General features: G+C 38.2%; 1 protein-coding gene across 3 annotated transcripts; it reads left to right on the top strand.

Annotated features, from left to right (window-relative positions):
• The first annotated feature begins 234 nt into the window (after nucleotides 1-234).
• On the top strand, nucleotides 235-16,296 carry LOC122072216 (flowering time control protein FCA-like). Of its 3 annotated transcripts, none has more exons than XM_042636789.1 (13): nucleotides 235-773; nucleotides 3,454-3,524; nucleotides 5,525-5,603; nucleotides 10,113-10,195; nucleotides 10,280-10,331; nucleotides 12,107-12,168; nucleotides 12,509-12,575; nucleotides 13,079-13,158; nucleotides 13,248-13,312; nucleotides 14,449-14,511; nucleotides 14,607-14,769; nucleotides 15,451-15,534; nucleotides 15,625-16,296. In XM_042636789.1, exons 1-13 carry the CDS (start codon nucleotides 542-544, stop codon nucleotides 16,279-16,281), a joined length of 1,758 nt encoding a protein of 585 aa, XP_042492723.1. In that variant the 5' UTR covers nucleotides 235-541; the 3' UTR covers nucleotides 16,282-16,296. The 3 variants fall into 3 exon arrangements, with proteins under 3 accessions (XP_042492723.1, XP_042492722.1, XP_042492724.1); XM_042636788.1 differs by having other exon boundaries at nucleotides 12,101-12,168; XM_042636790.1 differs by lacking the exon at nucleotides 235-773 and adding an exon at nucleotides 803-952 and having other exon boundaries at nucleotides 12,101-12,168.
• The last annotated feature ends 299 nt before the right edge of the window (nucleotides 16,297-16,595 follow it).

Below are 16,595 nucleotides of genomic sequence, written 5' to 3'. Positions count from 1 at the left end.
CCCCCCCCCCCCTCAAGACCAACCTGTTCGATCGTGAAGGAAGTATCCAGATTGAGATGGATGCGAAAAGACTGTACTGCCCCCTCACTGCGCTCTGAAGATATTACTGCATGTCCTCCCATTGGCATGCTCATCTCAAAGAAAAATAATAACATTAGCGGCAAATACATATGATCCGAAACGATATCGTATCAGTATCTAGGCGCCGAAACACGGTATCCTATATCGATTACGAATCTGAAAAACGAACCTGACTGACCCCGCGTAAGCTCCTCCAGAGTCGAAGTTAGAACTGAGGAATAACGTGTCCCATGTTTCAGAACTCTTTATGGTGCCTCTGTGATATTCCGTCGTCACGCCTTCGGCACTTCTACTTGGCAACTGTACTTTTCTGTTCTAGGTTAACTCTGCTAGGAATTGATTCCTTCTCTGCTCTGTCAGTCTGTCATCTGGGTTCGTAACTGTCTGCTAAGCTTTATTGGCAGAGGAGAAGGAGAAGGAGAACGATTTCCAGATTCTCACCACCACGGGCATTCGAAAAATGCCTTCTCGATCGTCTGGTATTCCTATGAATTCTCAAAGTGGGAACCCCAGTTACGGGAGTGGTTTCTCGGGGGGAGACCCCCCTCATCATCCCCACCATCCTTACAACGGGTCCCCGAATTTCCCACTTGGCGATAGCGGTTTCCGGTCAATGGGTGGAGGCGGCGGCGGTTTGATGCCTCACGCTGGGCAGAAGCGTGGGTTTCATTCTACGGGTCGAGGAGGTTCAGGTAGACCAGAATTCTGAAGCTATATGCTTTATTTGGTTTCTTGTTTTTCACATCCTGTTCGCCTTCTTCTTTTTTTTTTTTGTATGTATGTGTTGGGGAGCGGTGGTAGTACTTATCTCGCTCTTCGTAGGGGTTTATGTGGAGAATTGAGTTCATTTTTCTCTTTGATGTCTTCACAGGTGAGTTTTATCAAACGGAATTTAGCTACCTACTTAGCTTCCAGTTCCATATAGTTTTCTTGTATTTCTGGTTGGATGAGTTTGTTGGGTCTGGGTAAATTGCATCTTTGTTACTGTTTTCATCGTATTCTTACCTTGTTTAATCCCCCCTCCTCTCTCTCTTTCTCAACATTTGTTACTTCCCCCCCACCGGTGGATAATTTGATGTCCTTCGCAGGGGCATCTCCTGAACTTAAACTTCCAAGCGTGCTTGCTGGAATAGAATCATAGATAAATTAACTGTTAATTCCATTCCTACATTGTCACTACTTCTCGGGTTTCTGATGCCGGAGGACCATTCTGGCCTGTCTTCATTTTAAATGTAATGCTTCTATGTAGTGATAGTAACATCAAAGGAATATAAAACTTATCTCTTATGTAACAATTTCCCCAAATGAAGGAGAGTGTACCAACTTTGTATCAAATTCGTATTCTGCAATTCCTGTACTTTATTTGGATTTTTGCAACACTGCTTGTTCGGATTCTGCTACATTTGAATGGGTTGAGTCATTCCAAATGGTCATTCTCCTTAAGGTTGTAGAGGCCCCCTATTGTGCAATTGGATTTACTTGCCAATCGACCCCTAAAATGAGGCTATGTAGTAGTAATGCACTCACTGACTAGGCCACCCAAGGACACGAAAGGTTGTGCTCAAAAATCAACAAAACCAAAGAAAGGAAACAAAAAGCTTGGAATTTGATTATGATTGAATGAGTTAGAATGGCAAGCCCACCGTCTATTTATAGAGGTAAAGTGTCCCTTCAAGGTGTCTCTATAAGAGGGTGTGTCCCTAAAATGTACGATTATGATTCAATTTCTCTTGGAGATTTGGAATCCATGCATCTGGGCCTCTCCCACACATGGGAGTCTATCTGTGAAGAGACACAACCATGTTAAAGGATATTTCTAGAAGAAAAGACACAAAGGCAAGGGGGAATTTTCCTGTTCATATTAGGCCCAAAAAAACAAAAGCTCAAGACTTAAAGATATAAGTCACAACCAGACCCAAGAACACTTAAGTCCATTGTCCAATGGAAATATAATTTATTGGACCTAGGCCCAAGCCCACATATACACATCACACTGCACGGCCCGGCCTAGCTCAATGCGCGTGTGTGCAAGTGTGAAATTCACCATCGGACCAAGCCCGAACATGGGAAAGGAGAGATAATTCTCTTCAAGGAACCCTACCCTTATATTCTAACAAGTAATATAAGCCAATGCTTTCACTCCTTCATGAGCAATGTGGGACTAAAAGGTGTTTGTACCTTTTGCTAAATTAAAGCAAACCATCGGTGGTCTTGGGTTCAAACCTTGAGGGCAACAAACATGCAATAGAGGAAAGTTTTAAACACATTTTGAAACTTAAGTAGAACACATAATGATGTAGGAGTTAGTTCAGCTAAGAACCATTTACACTGATGTCCAATCACCTCTTCGAACAGTCTTCAACAGATCAATATATTTCAGAATAGAACACTCACTGGAATTAATTGGAAATAGAAGAAAATAGAAGATAGGTGGAGGGATGGTTTTGGATTGAGCCTCTCACCCACTCAAGGAATCTCTCCCCTCCTGCATCTCACGACATTCATGGCTATCAAACCAGAATTTTCTCTTTTCTCTGAATTGTTGGTTTGTTTTAGCCTTTCCTTTTAATTAATAGACCAATTGAAAAATCTTTGACTAATGAAGCTGTCAATTCTCGTCCATATCCTCCCCCACTTATTGACCATTGGGATCATCCAGAAATCTGGAAATAATCCCTTCCAATAAGTTGCTCGATATCTTCTTGGAAAGCAAGAGTCCATGTAGGCATGTAGCAGCAAACTAGTCTTCAAACTTGGTCTTTGGTAATAGACCCTCAAAATCTGGGGTTAATCTTCCTACAAATCAGCAAATTTCAATAGCCAAGGAAAATCTGGAAATAACCTCCATGCAAACAATAGTTTTGTTGTATCTAAAAATGCCATCTGAAAAATTATTTGCTTGGATCTGCCTCCATGAAGTGAGTGTTGTATTGCCAGTCGCATATCTCCATGCGGCAGCTCAGTTGCCTCTATATATTTAAGTTTCAGCCTCGATGCACTTTGTTATATGAAGGTTGAAAAAGTCTAACACTTGATATTTTCGACTGTTGAAAATACAAGATTTAAACCTTAAAATAGTGTGCCATATCGTTGACTTGGGTTCCCAAAAATTGACAGTTAAGGAATCCATGAGTCCACAAGCTATCCAACAGTTGGGTTAGCAAGTTGAGCCCATATTGCTCAAAAAGAGGTGAGTAAGGGCAAGGCTCACTTGGTGATTGTGAAGGAAAATTGTCCCCTATTGTTGTATCATACTGATTCTGTTAATCACTTTTTTCTTATGAAGCGTTCTTCTTGGTTGTCTTTGTTGTGATCTCATGTTCTTTGCTTCCCTCCTCTTTTCTTGGGTTGCTGATGTCAATGTTTTCTCAGATAATACTGATGCTGGTGGTTTTGCTAAACTTTTTGTTGCATCTGTTCCGAGGACAGCTACTGAAGAAGATGTGAGTCATTCCTTCATTAAGTCATCAGCATGCCTCAGCATGCCTCAAGTTGTTAATTTTGTCCCAATCATATACTTTTACCATATTAACATTCCCTTTGTTTAACCTTTTTTTCTTTGGGTGAATAAATAAGTAATTACCAAAAGGAGCTTTGTTTAACCCTTAATAGCAAGTCATTGTAAATATTTTATATCTTGTTCTTTCTTTTCTTTTGTTTTTTTGGTGGCTGCTAGTCCTATCATAATGAAATTGGAATTGCTGATAAAATTTGTAAATAAATTTTATATAGATCTTATCTATACAATTCTATGCAATCGAATAAATAAATGAAATATATTTGATTAATAATTGTTATACTCCTTCGATTTGTTTCCATTTTAGTTTCTCTGGAGTTGATTTTGCTGTTCGTTCAACTGGAATTTGAGCAACTCTTTTCATGCATGTTCTCTAAGTTGGAAGTTCATCTTGAATCTACTACTTATTAAGGACTTTAGTTTTGGCACCTATCAATATATATGCATATATATAATTAATATCTATATACATATATATAATTAATATCTATATATATATATGTATGAATGTTGAATTATATTGCTATCTTCTCCAGCATTGTCTTCTCGATGCAGATATGACATTATTTTGAGCTTCTATAGAGAGCCAGGTTCCAGGTTTCGGTTTAGACCGAAACTGAAATTTTGGTCAAAATCAGTACATTTTCTTCTGCAAGTTTGATGGTTGGTTTTGAGGGCCAAATGGCCAAATAGGTCCTAAAACTTCTAGGACATTCTAAAACATAGTGGAACTCTTGGTCTTAACAAGTCACACCCATAATGGTAATTTGACTTTTGGATCCTAGGTTGGCAATGTATGCTGTAGACATTCTCTAATATGGTCTATTCAACACAATGTTTAGTACTAGAACACATATAATTCAAGTAAAAAAACTTAAAACTGCATTAGGAATGAATGTGTGTCAAATTATGAACTATATCATAAATCATGGATCATACTACCTTGAGATATACATCCACCAAGTATTTATCCTTTCCAGAAAGTTTTAAAAATATTTTAAAAGCAGAAAGATGAATTCCAGCTCCGTGAAATCATAGATCCTTCTATGGTGTATGGTATATAAAAGATTGAATGAACCACCAAATATTGATCCTAGTTTTTTTGCAAATTAGTTTTTGGAAAAATGATATACCTCCAACTTTAAATCTTGCTCAAATCTTCCAACAATGCAGCAAATCATCGCTTCCACTACGTTCCCATACTCCCAAGTACTGTTCCAATCTTGTACAACAGTGTTTTGGTCAAGAAAGCACCAAAACTGGGTTTTCCAAGCTTTTGAGTTGAAACTCGGCAAAATTTGTTTGAGATGTGGTATTTAAAATAAGGCAAAGTAACGTTTCAGCTGAAATTTCTGTGAAACAAGACTTTCGACTGAATTTTTTTTGAAACATCAGAATTTTTATCAAAACTTGATCATTTTTGTTATCGCACTGGGTTTTGTTTTGACCCTTTGCAAAACCGAAATATTTCGGTAGGTTTTGCAAAATTTAGCCAAAACCTTGTACCATGAGTGAGAGCACTGAGAGGTCTTCCATACCATCCTTGATGTTAGATTTCTCTCAAATCCAAGGTTCAAGAACTCATTTTGTTTTGGTGGTTTTAAATCCACCGAAATAAAAAAAAATTTCGACGAAATAGTGCATTTTTTTAATCGAAATGAGTGAAATTTTGGCGATATGACTGAAATTGTGCCTTTTTGTATACAGTTTAGTTTCGTTAAAAAAAAAAAAAAACCCGAAATATGTGAGATGTCAGTGAGATTTCACCGATTTTTCTAATTATGCTCAAAGCTCGCTTTCAGTTTCTGAGGTTACCTCTTTTCTTGCGATTGCTCTCATCACTGTCAATGTTGTTGATACTATCTGTGCATTAGGGTTATAAACTATCTCCTTTTTTCCAATTGAATGTTACTTATTTTACTTCAGATTCGCCCCCTATTTGAGGAGCATGGAAATGTCATTGAGGTTGCTTTGATCAAGGACAGGAGAACCGGCCAACAAAATGGTATGTGAAATCCTATTTTCTTTGATTTGAGTGTGATTTATACCTCTGTCTATTTTCAGGTCCTTGAGGGGCTGATGGGAGCACCAGTAAGCTCAGGTTGTTTCAGTTAGTTTTTGCAACCATTTTTGGGGGTGCTGTTTTGGTTGCCAACTTTCCATTTTTGTCCTTTCTGTGAATCCAGAAGGAGGCAAGCCTGTGGAAACCTTCTAAAACTGGTTATGTACAGCGGTTCGAAACTTGGAAGTCAAATAGATCCTGCTCTTGTAGCTCACTGCAGTGGTTGCACTCACCAGCATTGACCCGGGAAGTCAGTTGCAGTGGGGATATCTATTGCCATAACTAGAATTTAATGTATAAATGTTTGAGCCATGTGCAAGTGTTGTACATTAAATGACGTAACATTACATTGATGTTTGCTTTTTAAGCAGCAAGGTAATGACCTTTGCGTGTAATCCGGAGAACTTTTGCAGTTTCTTGTTGTCTTGGTAACCAGGGAATATCTTCCCTTTGGAGGGCTTTGAATGCCCATTATCTTTTTGATGTTTGATGTTTGGAATGGTCCTTGATTCTATTAAATCTGGTCAATTATGGTTTTGTTGGGACTTTGTTCTTTCATGATATACTTTTTGAACTTACTGTTGATGTATACATTGATGCTGCCCTTCTCAAATGGTTTGAGCTTTTAGGCGAAATGGTAGCAAACATGGTATTAGAGCAGGGAGGTCATGTTCGACTCCTGGGAAGTGCATCGGAAGAGTTTTCCTGACATTTCTTCTCCCTCGGTGCCGCGTGAGCTCCACATGCAAGGACCAGGGGATCTTGGCCTCTACATGTGAGGGAGTGTTGATATATACGTTAACGCTGCCCTTCCCGAACAGTTCGAGCATTTAGGTGAAACAGTAGCGAACACTTACAAGCACTTGAATGATAGGAAAACAATTATTTTTCTTTTGTGTTCAAAGCTCATCTTTTTTAAAATTTTGGCTCCAGTGTGCCAATTTAGTGCTTTGACTACCATTATTGGTAGAAAATTCTTTTATGAAAGTTATATTATTGGAGGAGCATTTTTGGTGGTTCTTGAATTACATTGGGGTGGTGATTTGTAGTATAATTTGTTGTTTGAGAATGACATCTAATTTTTTTTCCCACATGGGAAAGGATTTGATAATGTCAGACTATGTATGTCTAACAAGTTTTTGATTGGAAGTTCTTGTTTAATTAATCATTGGAAGAGATGGATAACGCTTACTACAACTGGCTTACCGAATACCCAATTGCACAAATGTGGTTAACTAAATTTTGTATGGGGGGACATCCTATTAAGTTCATGGTTCTAAAGTTCTGTTGAGGTGATCTGATGTTGGGCTATCATGATGAGCACAATTTCTTGTGTATGGCGCCGGATGTGCTTTCTGCAACTCTAAAGTATTTTTCTATATTCATTTAGCTTTCTGTTATCTTGGACTAAATGCTACAGAGAGCTCAGATGCTACTTTAAAGTCATATTATGCCAGACAATCCTGGGTGGTAGCAGTTTTATCCAAAGATATTTGGGCCCATAGAGTGCTGGTTGTAACTTTATCCCAAGGGAGCTTATACTTGAGCTTTGTTTTAGGCTCTACTGTTTCCGTTTTAAGGACTGATGAATCTGGATTCATTTTAGGGTCTCAAAATTCTAAGAGCTTAGTTATATTGAATTAGCTGGGATGTTGACAATATGAAATGTAATAGCTGGGATGTTGACAATGCGAAATGTAAAGTATGGATGGGTAGCTGCTTCAGGGTTAATATGTGTACCATTCAAATTGGATTGTTATCTGAGTGGTGTTTGGAAGATTTGCACTTGCATATGTTCACATTTGTCATTATTCTTGGTCATTCAGGTTGGAAGCAAAGTACTTTTCTCCCCTTTCCTATCCTATCAATGCAGATCGGTTTTATGAGAACTTAGGAGATGTAAAGTTCCCATTTCATTTTAGTGTTTGGTATTTATCAAGATGAATTGAGTTGAGTTCTCATTCATCATAGGGAATTTTGTGAATTAATTACTTGTTCTTTCTGTGATCCTTTAATTTTGATCATTTATTTGTTTTTCTCTCATGCATGACTGCAGAGATGGACACACATTTCTTTTCATTGTAAGCTATATTTTGTGCGACAATCCTGTTGTTGCCTGAGTTCTACATTATACATTTAATTCAATGCTGGAAGGCCCCAATCCATTAAGGAATGGGTGTTATTGTCATATGAATGTGTTCCATAAAATGTGAGCAATATCTCCTGAGGGGAACCTAAATGTTACCATGTTGATGACATTTGTATCATCGTGAGTCCGTTTTCTTTTCTAGTCACTGCTGTTTGTGATATTTGAGTTATCGTGAGGCCATGCTCCCTTGGCCTGTGGCAGACATGGACTAATGTTGGTCGGTTTGGTACTCATCCATTTAACTGATGAGATTTCAGTCTCAAGCAAACATGGAAAGTGGTTAAATGTAAATGTAAAGTTTTATATATTTAAAGATTGCCATTTTGTAGTGGCACTTTTGTAGACTCACTTTTTTGCACTTCTCCTATGAAAGCTGAGCCTCTTTTTTTTTTTTTAATTACTGATTTCTTATTAATAAGCAGAGAGAGAAGGGTACTCGACCTAGGGTGATGAGGTTTTGGGGACGGCAACACTAGTCAAAGCAAGCCAAATGAAAGTACATGAGAGAGAAGCTACATGACAAAATTTAGAAATCTTTTATTACAGAGTACATGTACTATTATTAGGGTGACTGCATAGTAGTACTTATAGGAAAGAAAAGCAGCATGGTTTAGTTAAATTGATGTACATGCCACATTTTATTTTGGTTATCCCCCCTCTCAGTTGCTGATGGTTGGGGATTGCCATCTAATGTTGGTAGATTCAATGGTTTGCTCAGTTGTCTATCTACATCACTTTTCTTCTTCCTGGACTATGAAAATTTTATACATTCAAATTTGTCAGTCAAACACATATTAACATTTAGCTAAAGGTGGAAGTTTGGTGCTGAAAAGGAAAGTTTGAAATTGTAAAAACCAATTTGGATACACGCTAATATGGAGTTCTTGTGCTTCTTACTTGGTTATTTGGGTTACAGATATGCTTTCTGTTGATTGTTTGGGGATGATAAAATATTTTCTTTACTTTTGTGGTGCAGATTCTGATTTTTTCGCGTGCTTCCTAGGCTTTCCCTTGATTTAATTTATTTACTTGTTTTTTGTGGGCAACTGGGCATGAGCTTGTTTTAGTTACTTTTCTCCTTATGTTGCTGATTGTGGGGCCTGAAGAAGCTGTGCTTTATGACAACCATGGTAATATAAAGTCTAGAAATGTGGGGCAAGTGTTCTGGTATTTGAGATGGAATAGACTTTCTAATTATGAGTACTTTTATCTGCTACTTATGCACAAATAAATAAATGCAGTGGTTGGAACTTTATGCCAACCATCCAATGGTTTTCTTTGTTAAAGATCCTATCTAAAATTGGTGGTTTTTCCTAGACACATTGTAACATATGGTTTATCTGGAGGAGCTTTTGTCCTTCCAAATGTAGTTGTTCCTGTAGTTGGTTCAACAACTGACATGCAATGACCACTTCCACTTTCTTTCATCTTTCTAATGCTTGGATGGTTGCATTATTCAAGTGCATGAGATGTGTCGGTCGGGGATCATTGACTTTTTTACATAATTATTCATGTGACTTAATAACAGAAATATTGATACTCAATATCACCAAATCTTCTTTAGACACGTTTATTGGTAAAACCACCATACCAATATGGAGACTGTATGCTCTTTTCTTCATCTTCTTTGCCTTCTCTGACAGTTTTCTAAGTTTTAGAAGCCTTCGTGCCTGGGAAATGAATAGTTGTGTTATTCCATTAAGAGACTGTATGCTCTTTTCTTCATTTTCTTTGCCTTCTCCGTCTAGTGAAAGAACCAAATCTCAGGTTTCAGGCCAAAACTGAGATTTGGGCTGAAACCACCGAAACCAGGTATTTTTTTCTGGGCTAATGCTAGAAATTTGGGCTGAAACCAGGTATTTTTTTCCAAAATTTCCCACAAACCAGGTTTCGTCTCAGGGTCCACTGAGATGATCGAAACTTCCAAAATTTCGGCCGAGAAGGCTGAGATTTAGAACCATGCCACTAGCAGGCCGTGCCTGGGCTTCTCCTCACAAACCTTCAGTGTGTCTTGGTGTTGATTTTGAGTTGGATGGGTTTCTTTTATTTTATTAGAATTGGTTCTTTATAATTTAATTAGTTATAGTGAACTTCTATACCTAATTAGTTATCTTCTGTGCCTTTAATACCTTCTCTAGTAATTTTTTTGATGATCAATCTATATTCATTTTACGGTTTCTGATTTTTCTTTTGGCAATTTGTATGTCTTTGCACCTAAAATTTACATACTGTACAGACTTGTGTATGTAATTGAGAGTAGCAGTACCTAATGGAATCAGGATATGAAATCTGTATTTCTACAGGATGTTGTTTCATAAAATATACAACTTCAGAGGAAGCTGATAGGGCCATTAGAGCTTTGCACAATCAATATACTTTGCCTGGGGTAAGTTATAGTGCTGCCATGGGTTCCTTTAAGTCACTAAACCACCATTCTATTGTTTGACTAATTCATTTTTGTGCGTCCCAGGGAGTCGGTCCCATTCAAGTTAAATATGCTGATGGTGAACGAGAACGTTTCGGTAACTGTCCTGCACCTTCGAAAGTGTGTTATTTTTACCTACAAATATGTGCTATACCAGACGGATTACCTCAACTAATGTCTTTCTTATCCAGCTTACTGTCATACTTTTTGCATGCACATTTGCATCATGAAATGACCATAATATTATGTTTTGAAATTTCTGGTTGTTCTGTTGTTGGGTGTATGCAACCTACAGAAAAATTAGTGTGGTTGTCAACAATTTACAGGGCGCAGACAGTGGACTTTCCTCTTGGAGGACCCACTTAAACTATTAACACATATGTTCAATTTTAATGGATAAAAAGGTAAATTTTGTGCCCATGTGTGTGTGTGTGAGGGGGGGGGGGTCACATATATTTCAATTACAAATTATAGTTTTATTAAATATAGGGAAGTTTTACAAGTTTGGGCCCCAATCCCTCCGGGTCTACCCGAGTCCTTGACAATTTTGGTTTGTGCATTTGGATTATTTTTATTTGTTCAATACTTAATCAACATTTGCCTTTGTGCTTCTGCTCAGCAGTAAATGATGAGACTTCAGTTAATATTAATGCATGCATGAAACTACTTCATTTTAGCCTTTTTTCTTTCAATGATACAATTCCTTCTGATGGTAGCACTTTTGCTTCTGTACACATAGACATACTTGAGCAATTGTATTGGTATTTGTGATTTTTTCGCATTGATGACTGAGTTTGTGTTAATGTAAAAGCAGAAACTCTCATAGCAGAGCTGTACAAAAAATATTGTGGCCAAATTTTATACAAAGTAGATGGTTTCATGGAGATTGAATTGTATGGCTTCCAGCCGAACCCAATTTGATCCATGGTGAATTTGCTATTCTTCTGAGAACTTTGGATGATCCACTGATTCATTTTGATCCTTCCAATGAATTGGACAAGATCCATCGTGCTATATAATTTGGATGTGTCCCAGCTCTTCTGATACTTAAAACCATTTGGAGACTTGCAAATGAAGAGTTAAATGCAAGCTAGGAGAAAAATAATGTAAACCTGCGAAAGCATGGAATTTTAGTAGGAAGAGGGAGAGCAGAACATAGAAGTGCAATTTTTTATAATTTAGAAAATAGAAGAGAGGAACCTGGGGTTACATGCACTTGGCATTCTCTTCCTTTAAATAATTTCATAGATATAGATGGACTTTAGCGCAATTGTAAGGTTGCTCCATTGCGACCTAGTGGTGGATTCGAGTCGGGAAACATCCTCTCCACAAAGCGGGGTAAGGTTGCTTACATTATAATCCTCGTCAGAACCTGCAGTGGCGAGAGCCCTCGTGCACAGGGTACGCCTTTTTTTTTTTTTTTTTTTTATGAATCTTTGCGGTTTTTATTAAAATAGAAAAAAGAAAAGCATTGGATTTGAAAGTGTAGCTGTGTTTGAAAGTATAGAACATGTTACAGTACATATCTCAGTGCTTCCATTTTTACAAACATGTGTTTAGATTTCAATAGTGTCTGTGCGTTGCTGAGAGAGTTGTTTGACTCATGCATGATCTCATGGTTGTGGTGTTAAGTGTCTACCAATTGACAACAGGCTTGAGCCCTTTGCCAGCTATGCTGGCATTATGCATCGGTGTTATGTGATATATATTACTTACTGGTAAAATCTGAATTGTTATCTTTCCTGTCTGTCCTGAAAACGGAGACTTCACCTGAGCTGGTCTTCCCTCCTGGTCCCCCTATCCTTGTTCTTTTAGTTATTTCCCTTTTTTTCTTTTCTTTAATGATGTTGTTTCTTTAATTGTTAGGTGCAGCTGAGGACAAGTTGTTTGTTGTTTCCCTGAACAGACAAGCTACAGAAAAGGAAGTTGAGGAGGTCTGTTTCACATGCATTAAGCATTCATGCCTACATACCCTTCCAGAAAAATGTTTCTCTTCTTGGTGTCTTTCTTTCTGTGTTGTTGATCTTGTTCTCATTAACTTATAATTATTTCTGAAGTTTCTGCACCTTTACCTTGCTAATATATTTTTCCCCCCATTTGAAGATAAATGTGTTCTCCAAATTGTTATATGTCTTTTCTTACAGGGCTTTGTACAAATATTTCATAGTTCTTTCTGCTTTTCCTGTAGTAGTCACTGGCTCTTGGTATTACAGTTTTTGAAATGCCTTACATTGAGAGGATTCTCAGAGTTATTGCTTGTTTTTCCTGTGTCAGATCTTCTCAGCGTATGGTCGTGTGGAAGATGTCTACATTATGCGTGATGAAAAAAGACAAAGTCGAGGTGGGTTCTCTTGACATTTACAGTTTGATTCTTTTTCACTAATTTTGAAAATACCTGCATTGGGGACCCTTGTGAACTCAATTGGATCTTCTGACGGTCTGAGCTAAGTTATGTTTGAGATCAAGAACTGACCTGCATGGGTGTCCCTAACCAATTATACTCCATTGATCATTAAAAAGAATATGTAGATTGATAATGGGAAAGAAGAAAAGTTGAAGCCTTGGTTACTAGTATCCAGTTGTTTTGACTTGACACACAACCACTATCATGGGGATGTATAATTTTTTTCATCTATCACATGGAGTATCAATCTTTTCATCCTAATTCCATGATGCCATGCATGTCTCCTATTTAACATTGTGAAGGAGACAATGGAGTAAGCCCATCGTCTTGCACTGTCATGAGTATTTTTCTGTTTTTTTTGATATGACATTTCTCTGAATTCATCATTAATTAAATTCTGTATTTTCTTGGACTGATGCCATTGTTTATATAATTTGAAGGATGTGGATTTGTTAAATTTTCTCATAGAGACATGGCGGCCGCTGCTATCAAGGGTCTCAATGGAATCTATGTGATGAGAGTAGGTTTTGTTGTTTCTTCTGTACGTAGTGATTGCCTTTTAAAAATTTAAGGATATCTTATTTTTCTCTTTGATTTTGTGCTACTTAGGGTTGTAATCATCCATTTATTGTTCGTTTTGCTGACCCAAAGAAGCCCAGGGCTGGAGATTCAAGGTCACTTCAAATGCTTGAACCCCCTTTATTTTTTGTATAATTCACACCATCTCTCTCTGTTATTGACATCTAAGTTGGACAGAAGGATCACATGTTGCTCAGGCAAATTATTTTTTCTTGTTTCTTGATGTAATAGTGAACTTATCAGATAAAGGATAGAATAAATATAGTAATTGAATGTACAATGCCCAAAGTGGATCATGGGAAAAATTCAGCACCAAAAGGGAGGAGAGAATTTACATAACAGGATATGGTCCTGAATAGGCTGCCTCACTGAACCTTCCCTCTTCTTAGCATACTGCCAATAGGGAGTTGCTATATGTTGTCCTTCAGTAGGATGAGAGGTTCCTACAAGAACAAAAGAGATGTGGCAGACCAATCCCGATCGATGTGAATATGGCCATGTGATTCTCCTGTTAGAAGACATCTGGCTAGGAAGTTCTGCTGTTGTAGACAAGTATGTCTAGCCAATAGGTCCCGAAAAGGCCGATAGTGTGACTTCCTTATAGTCTCTGAATGTTCCAACAATATTGGTTGAAACTATGCCTTCTATCGAGCTCTCAACAATGTTAAAGCTGATTGGATTGGTGGTGTTCCAAGGCTGGACTGTAATGGTGGCATCTGGTCAATGAATCAGATATTCAAATCTCGAATTCTTTCCGCTTATTCTGGATGTAACTGAGAGGAATGGAAAGGTATCAAACCTTTCTATTATAGACCCCCCCTCCCGGTTTTTTCTGTAATAGTGTCTTGTCTTGGTTGTTAACCTGCACCTAATCTCACAGAGAGCTTGTTCTTAAAAATAACAAGATAAATTTAGATATTTCCTTTGAACATTCAGAAGAGAATACAAAAAAAATTGGTTGTGATATTCTTTCTTTATTTTTTTTCCTGTTTTGGTGGGCAAACAATCAAATGCTTTGTCCTGACCATAGCTACCTGTAAACTCTTTTTAACATGTATATATGTTTATTGGCCATTCATTTTGGGATCTATTTACATTTTTCATTTAGCATTTGTTCCCTCTAAATCAGCATAACTGTATCTGTTTTATATCCTGGACTTGTTTCTGTCCATAGTACAAAACTGTGTAGTTACTGTACTCCCAGTCTTGATCTTCTATTTTCCTTTCTCAGGAGTGGTCCTACATTTGGAGGTCCTGGTTTTGGCCCCCGGTCTCAGAAACCCTTGGGAGTTAGGTCTGTCATTATCTCTAATTATAAGTTGACGCTCATATTTTCCTTCATTAAGCTTCCCTGGGTACTTTTATTTTGTTCTGACAATCATGCTGCAGGCCTGGACCCAGTCATGGTGAACCAATGGGGGGACACATTCCTCCTAATGCTTGGCAGCCAATGAGTCCACAGGACTTTGGACCTTCCTCTCAAACTAGTTCTCATGGTTTTGGGAGGCCTTTGGTTGCTATGGGCGGAGTTATGGCAATGCCTTCAGTGATGGTAAGATTTCATTTATGAAAGGTGACATTTCATTGCATATTTATGTGTTTAGCATATAAAATATCTATAAGTAGTTTATTTGTGTTATTTGTTTTTCATGTATGGTTATGTATGGAATTTGTTATATAATGATGGGTAAATGTTTCATCACAGCCATTACAGAAGCTTGATTACCTTGCCCTAAATATCTTCTGTGTCAACTTAGTTGGGGCCTAAGATTTTTGAAAATGTCCTCATCACTCTTTACTCATTTGTGAAGTTTCACGCAAATGGATTGTTGCATGTGGGGGTGTTGTAGATGTGTTTGAGAAACCTACTTTTAACTGTTCGATTGAACAGCTTGAAACACAGGAGAAAAAATATAGCATGTGGTGGCCATTTTGTTAACTAAGCTTAGCTTTACCGATTAGTTCATTTGCATTTTATTCAGAAAGAGGGAAAAAAAATGATGGGCCTGAAGCAGTCGGATTGGATAGATCAATCCTCCAATTGGCACAAATAGGTGGCCTGTGAAGGAATGCTTGCTTTCATGGTGCCATGTAAACGAAAAATTTTCTAGAGTAATGTTTTTCTAGAGCTTATTTATTTCAGTCGGTACTATCTATTACACACGTCATTTCCTTTTTATCTGGAGAAATGTTAACTTGTTTGTTTTCTCTTCTGATCCTGCTCAAATATCAGGCTGGCCCTTTGGGAACCTTTGGTGGTCCTGGAAATGCTTCTGTTCCAGATCTTTCAGTTCTTCCCCCTTCAACCTCCTCACAGGTAATAACTGGTGAACTGAACTTGTCCTGGAATCTTTCATGGTTTTTGGAATAGTTCATGACTTACAAGATCTCTGTGCATCTTTTTCAGAGTTTTAACCCCCCTCTGTCACAAGTCCAATCTGTTGGTCAGAAATTATCCCCGTTACAGAAGCCACTTCAGTCAACGCATCATTTTCCACCCTCATTTCAACTACACTCTCAACAAACCTCTGTACAAACTTCCTTGGCATCTATACAGCCACTTGGTCAGCTGCAGGCCATTTATACATCTGGGCAGACCTCCTTTAATCAAGCTCTGCCATCACACCAGTTATTTGGTTCGAGTTGTCAGCTGGCTCTTTCCCAGCCTATAGTTCAGCTCAGCACCTCCTCTGCTGCAGCACATCAAATGCCTTCTAATATGCCAACGCAAGCTGTGTCTGCTGCCGCAAACCAACAATTGCTATCTGCCCCCACTGTACAGCAACAAATGATTCAACCTCAACAGGGGGCATCAACTCAGTTGGCTCAGATGTCATCTCAACAAACTCAAGTGCTACAAACGAGTTTTCAGTTGCAGCCGGCATTCTCTCAGCTGCAACAGCCGTTGCATATGATGCAGCCTTCAAGTCAAAATTTGACTCAACAGCAAGCTTCCCAGGCTACTAAACAACAGGTGAGGCAAGATCTACAAATCAATGTTCAGACTCATGCTTCTGAGTGGGGATCAAATTATCTTTTGGGTGCCATGCCACATATCATTTGATGGTCCGAGCTGGTGAATCTCTGGTGGCAAGTAGTAGAATAAGTTGCCCGTCATACTTTACTGGTCATGGTCTCATAGCCATCTGATATCCTTTTGGTAATCGGAAAAAGACATGTAAATAGATCCAGTGGAAGTTCTAACATTGGAGGTTATAATCATGCAATGGTGATGAGTTTTGGCTTGGGGGAGTCTTCTATGTTGAGTCTGTTGACCCTACAGTGGTAGATCTCAACTAGTTATGTGTGGGACCCATTATTCTGTGGTGCTAGAACATAAAAAACTTGTTGCCCCACCACAACGACCCTCCCACTCCC

This window comes from Macadamia integrifolia, chromosome 2 (assembly GCF_013358625.1).
Source record: "Macadamia integrifolia cultivar HAES 741 chromosome 2, SCU_Mint_v3, whole genome shotgun sequence".
In the NCBI taxonomy this organism is placed as follows: domain Eukaryota; kingdom Viridiplantae; phylum Streptophyta; class Magnoliopsida; order Proteales; family Proteaceae; genus Macadamia; species Macadamia integrifolia.
This window is presented reverse-complemented; position numbering and strand designations above follow the sequence as displayed.

Bases quoted from the DNA above. Each gene is read 5' to 3' on its own strand.
- LOC122072216 (XM_042636788.1), top strand. From the start codon at position 542: ATGCCTTCTCGATCGTCTGGTATTCCTATGAATTCTCAAAGTGGGAAC. The intron at 13,313-14,448 runs GTCACTTCAAAT...TTCCTTTCTCAG, and splicing joins CCCAGGGCTGGAGATTCAAG to GAGTGGTCCTACATTTGGAG. The intron at 14,770-15,450 runs GTAAGATTTCAT...CTCAAATATCAG, and splicing joins TGGCAATGCCTTCAGTGATG to GCTGGCCCTTTGGGAACCTT.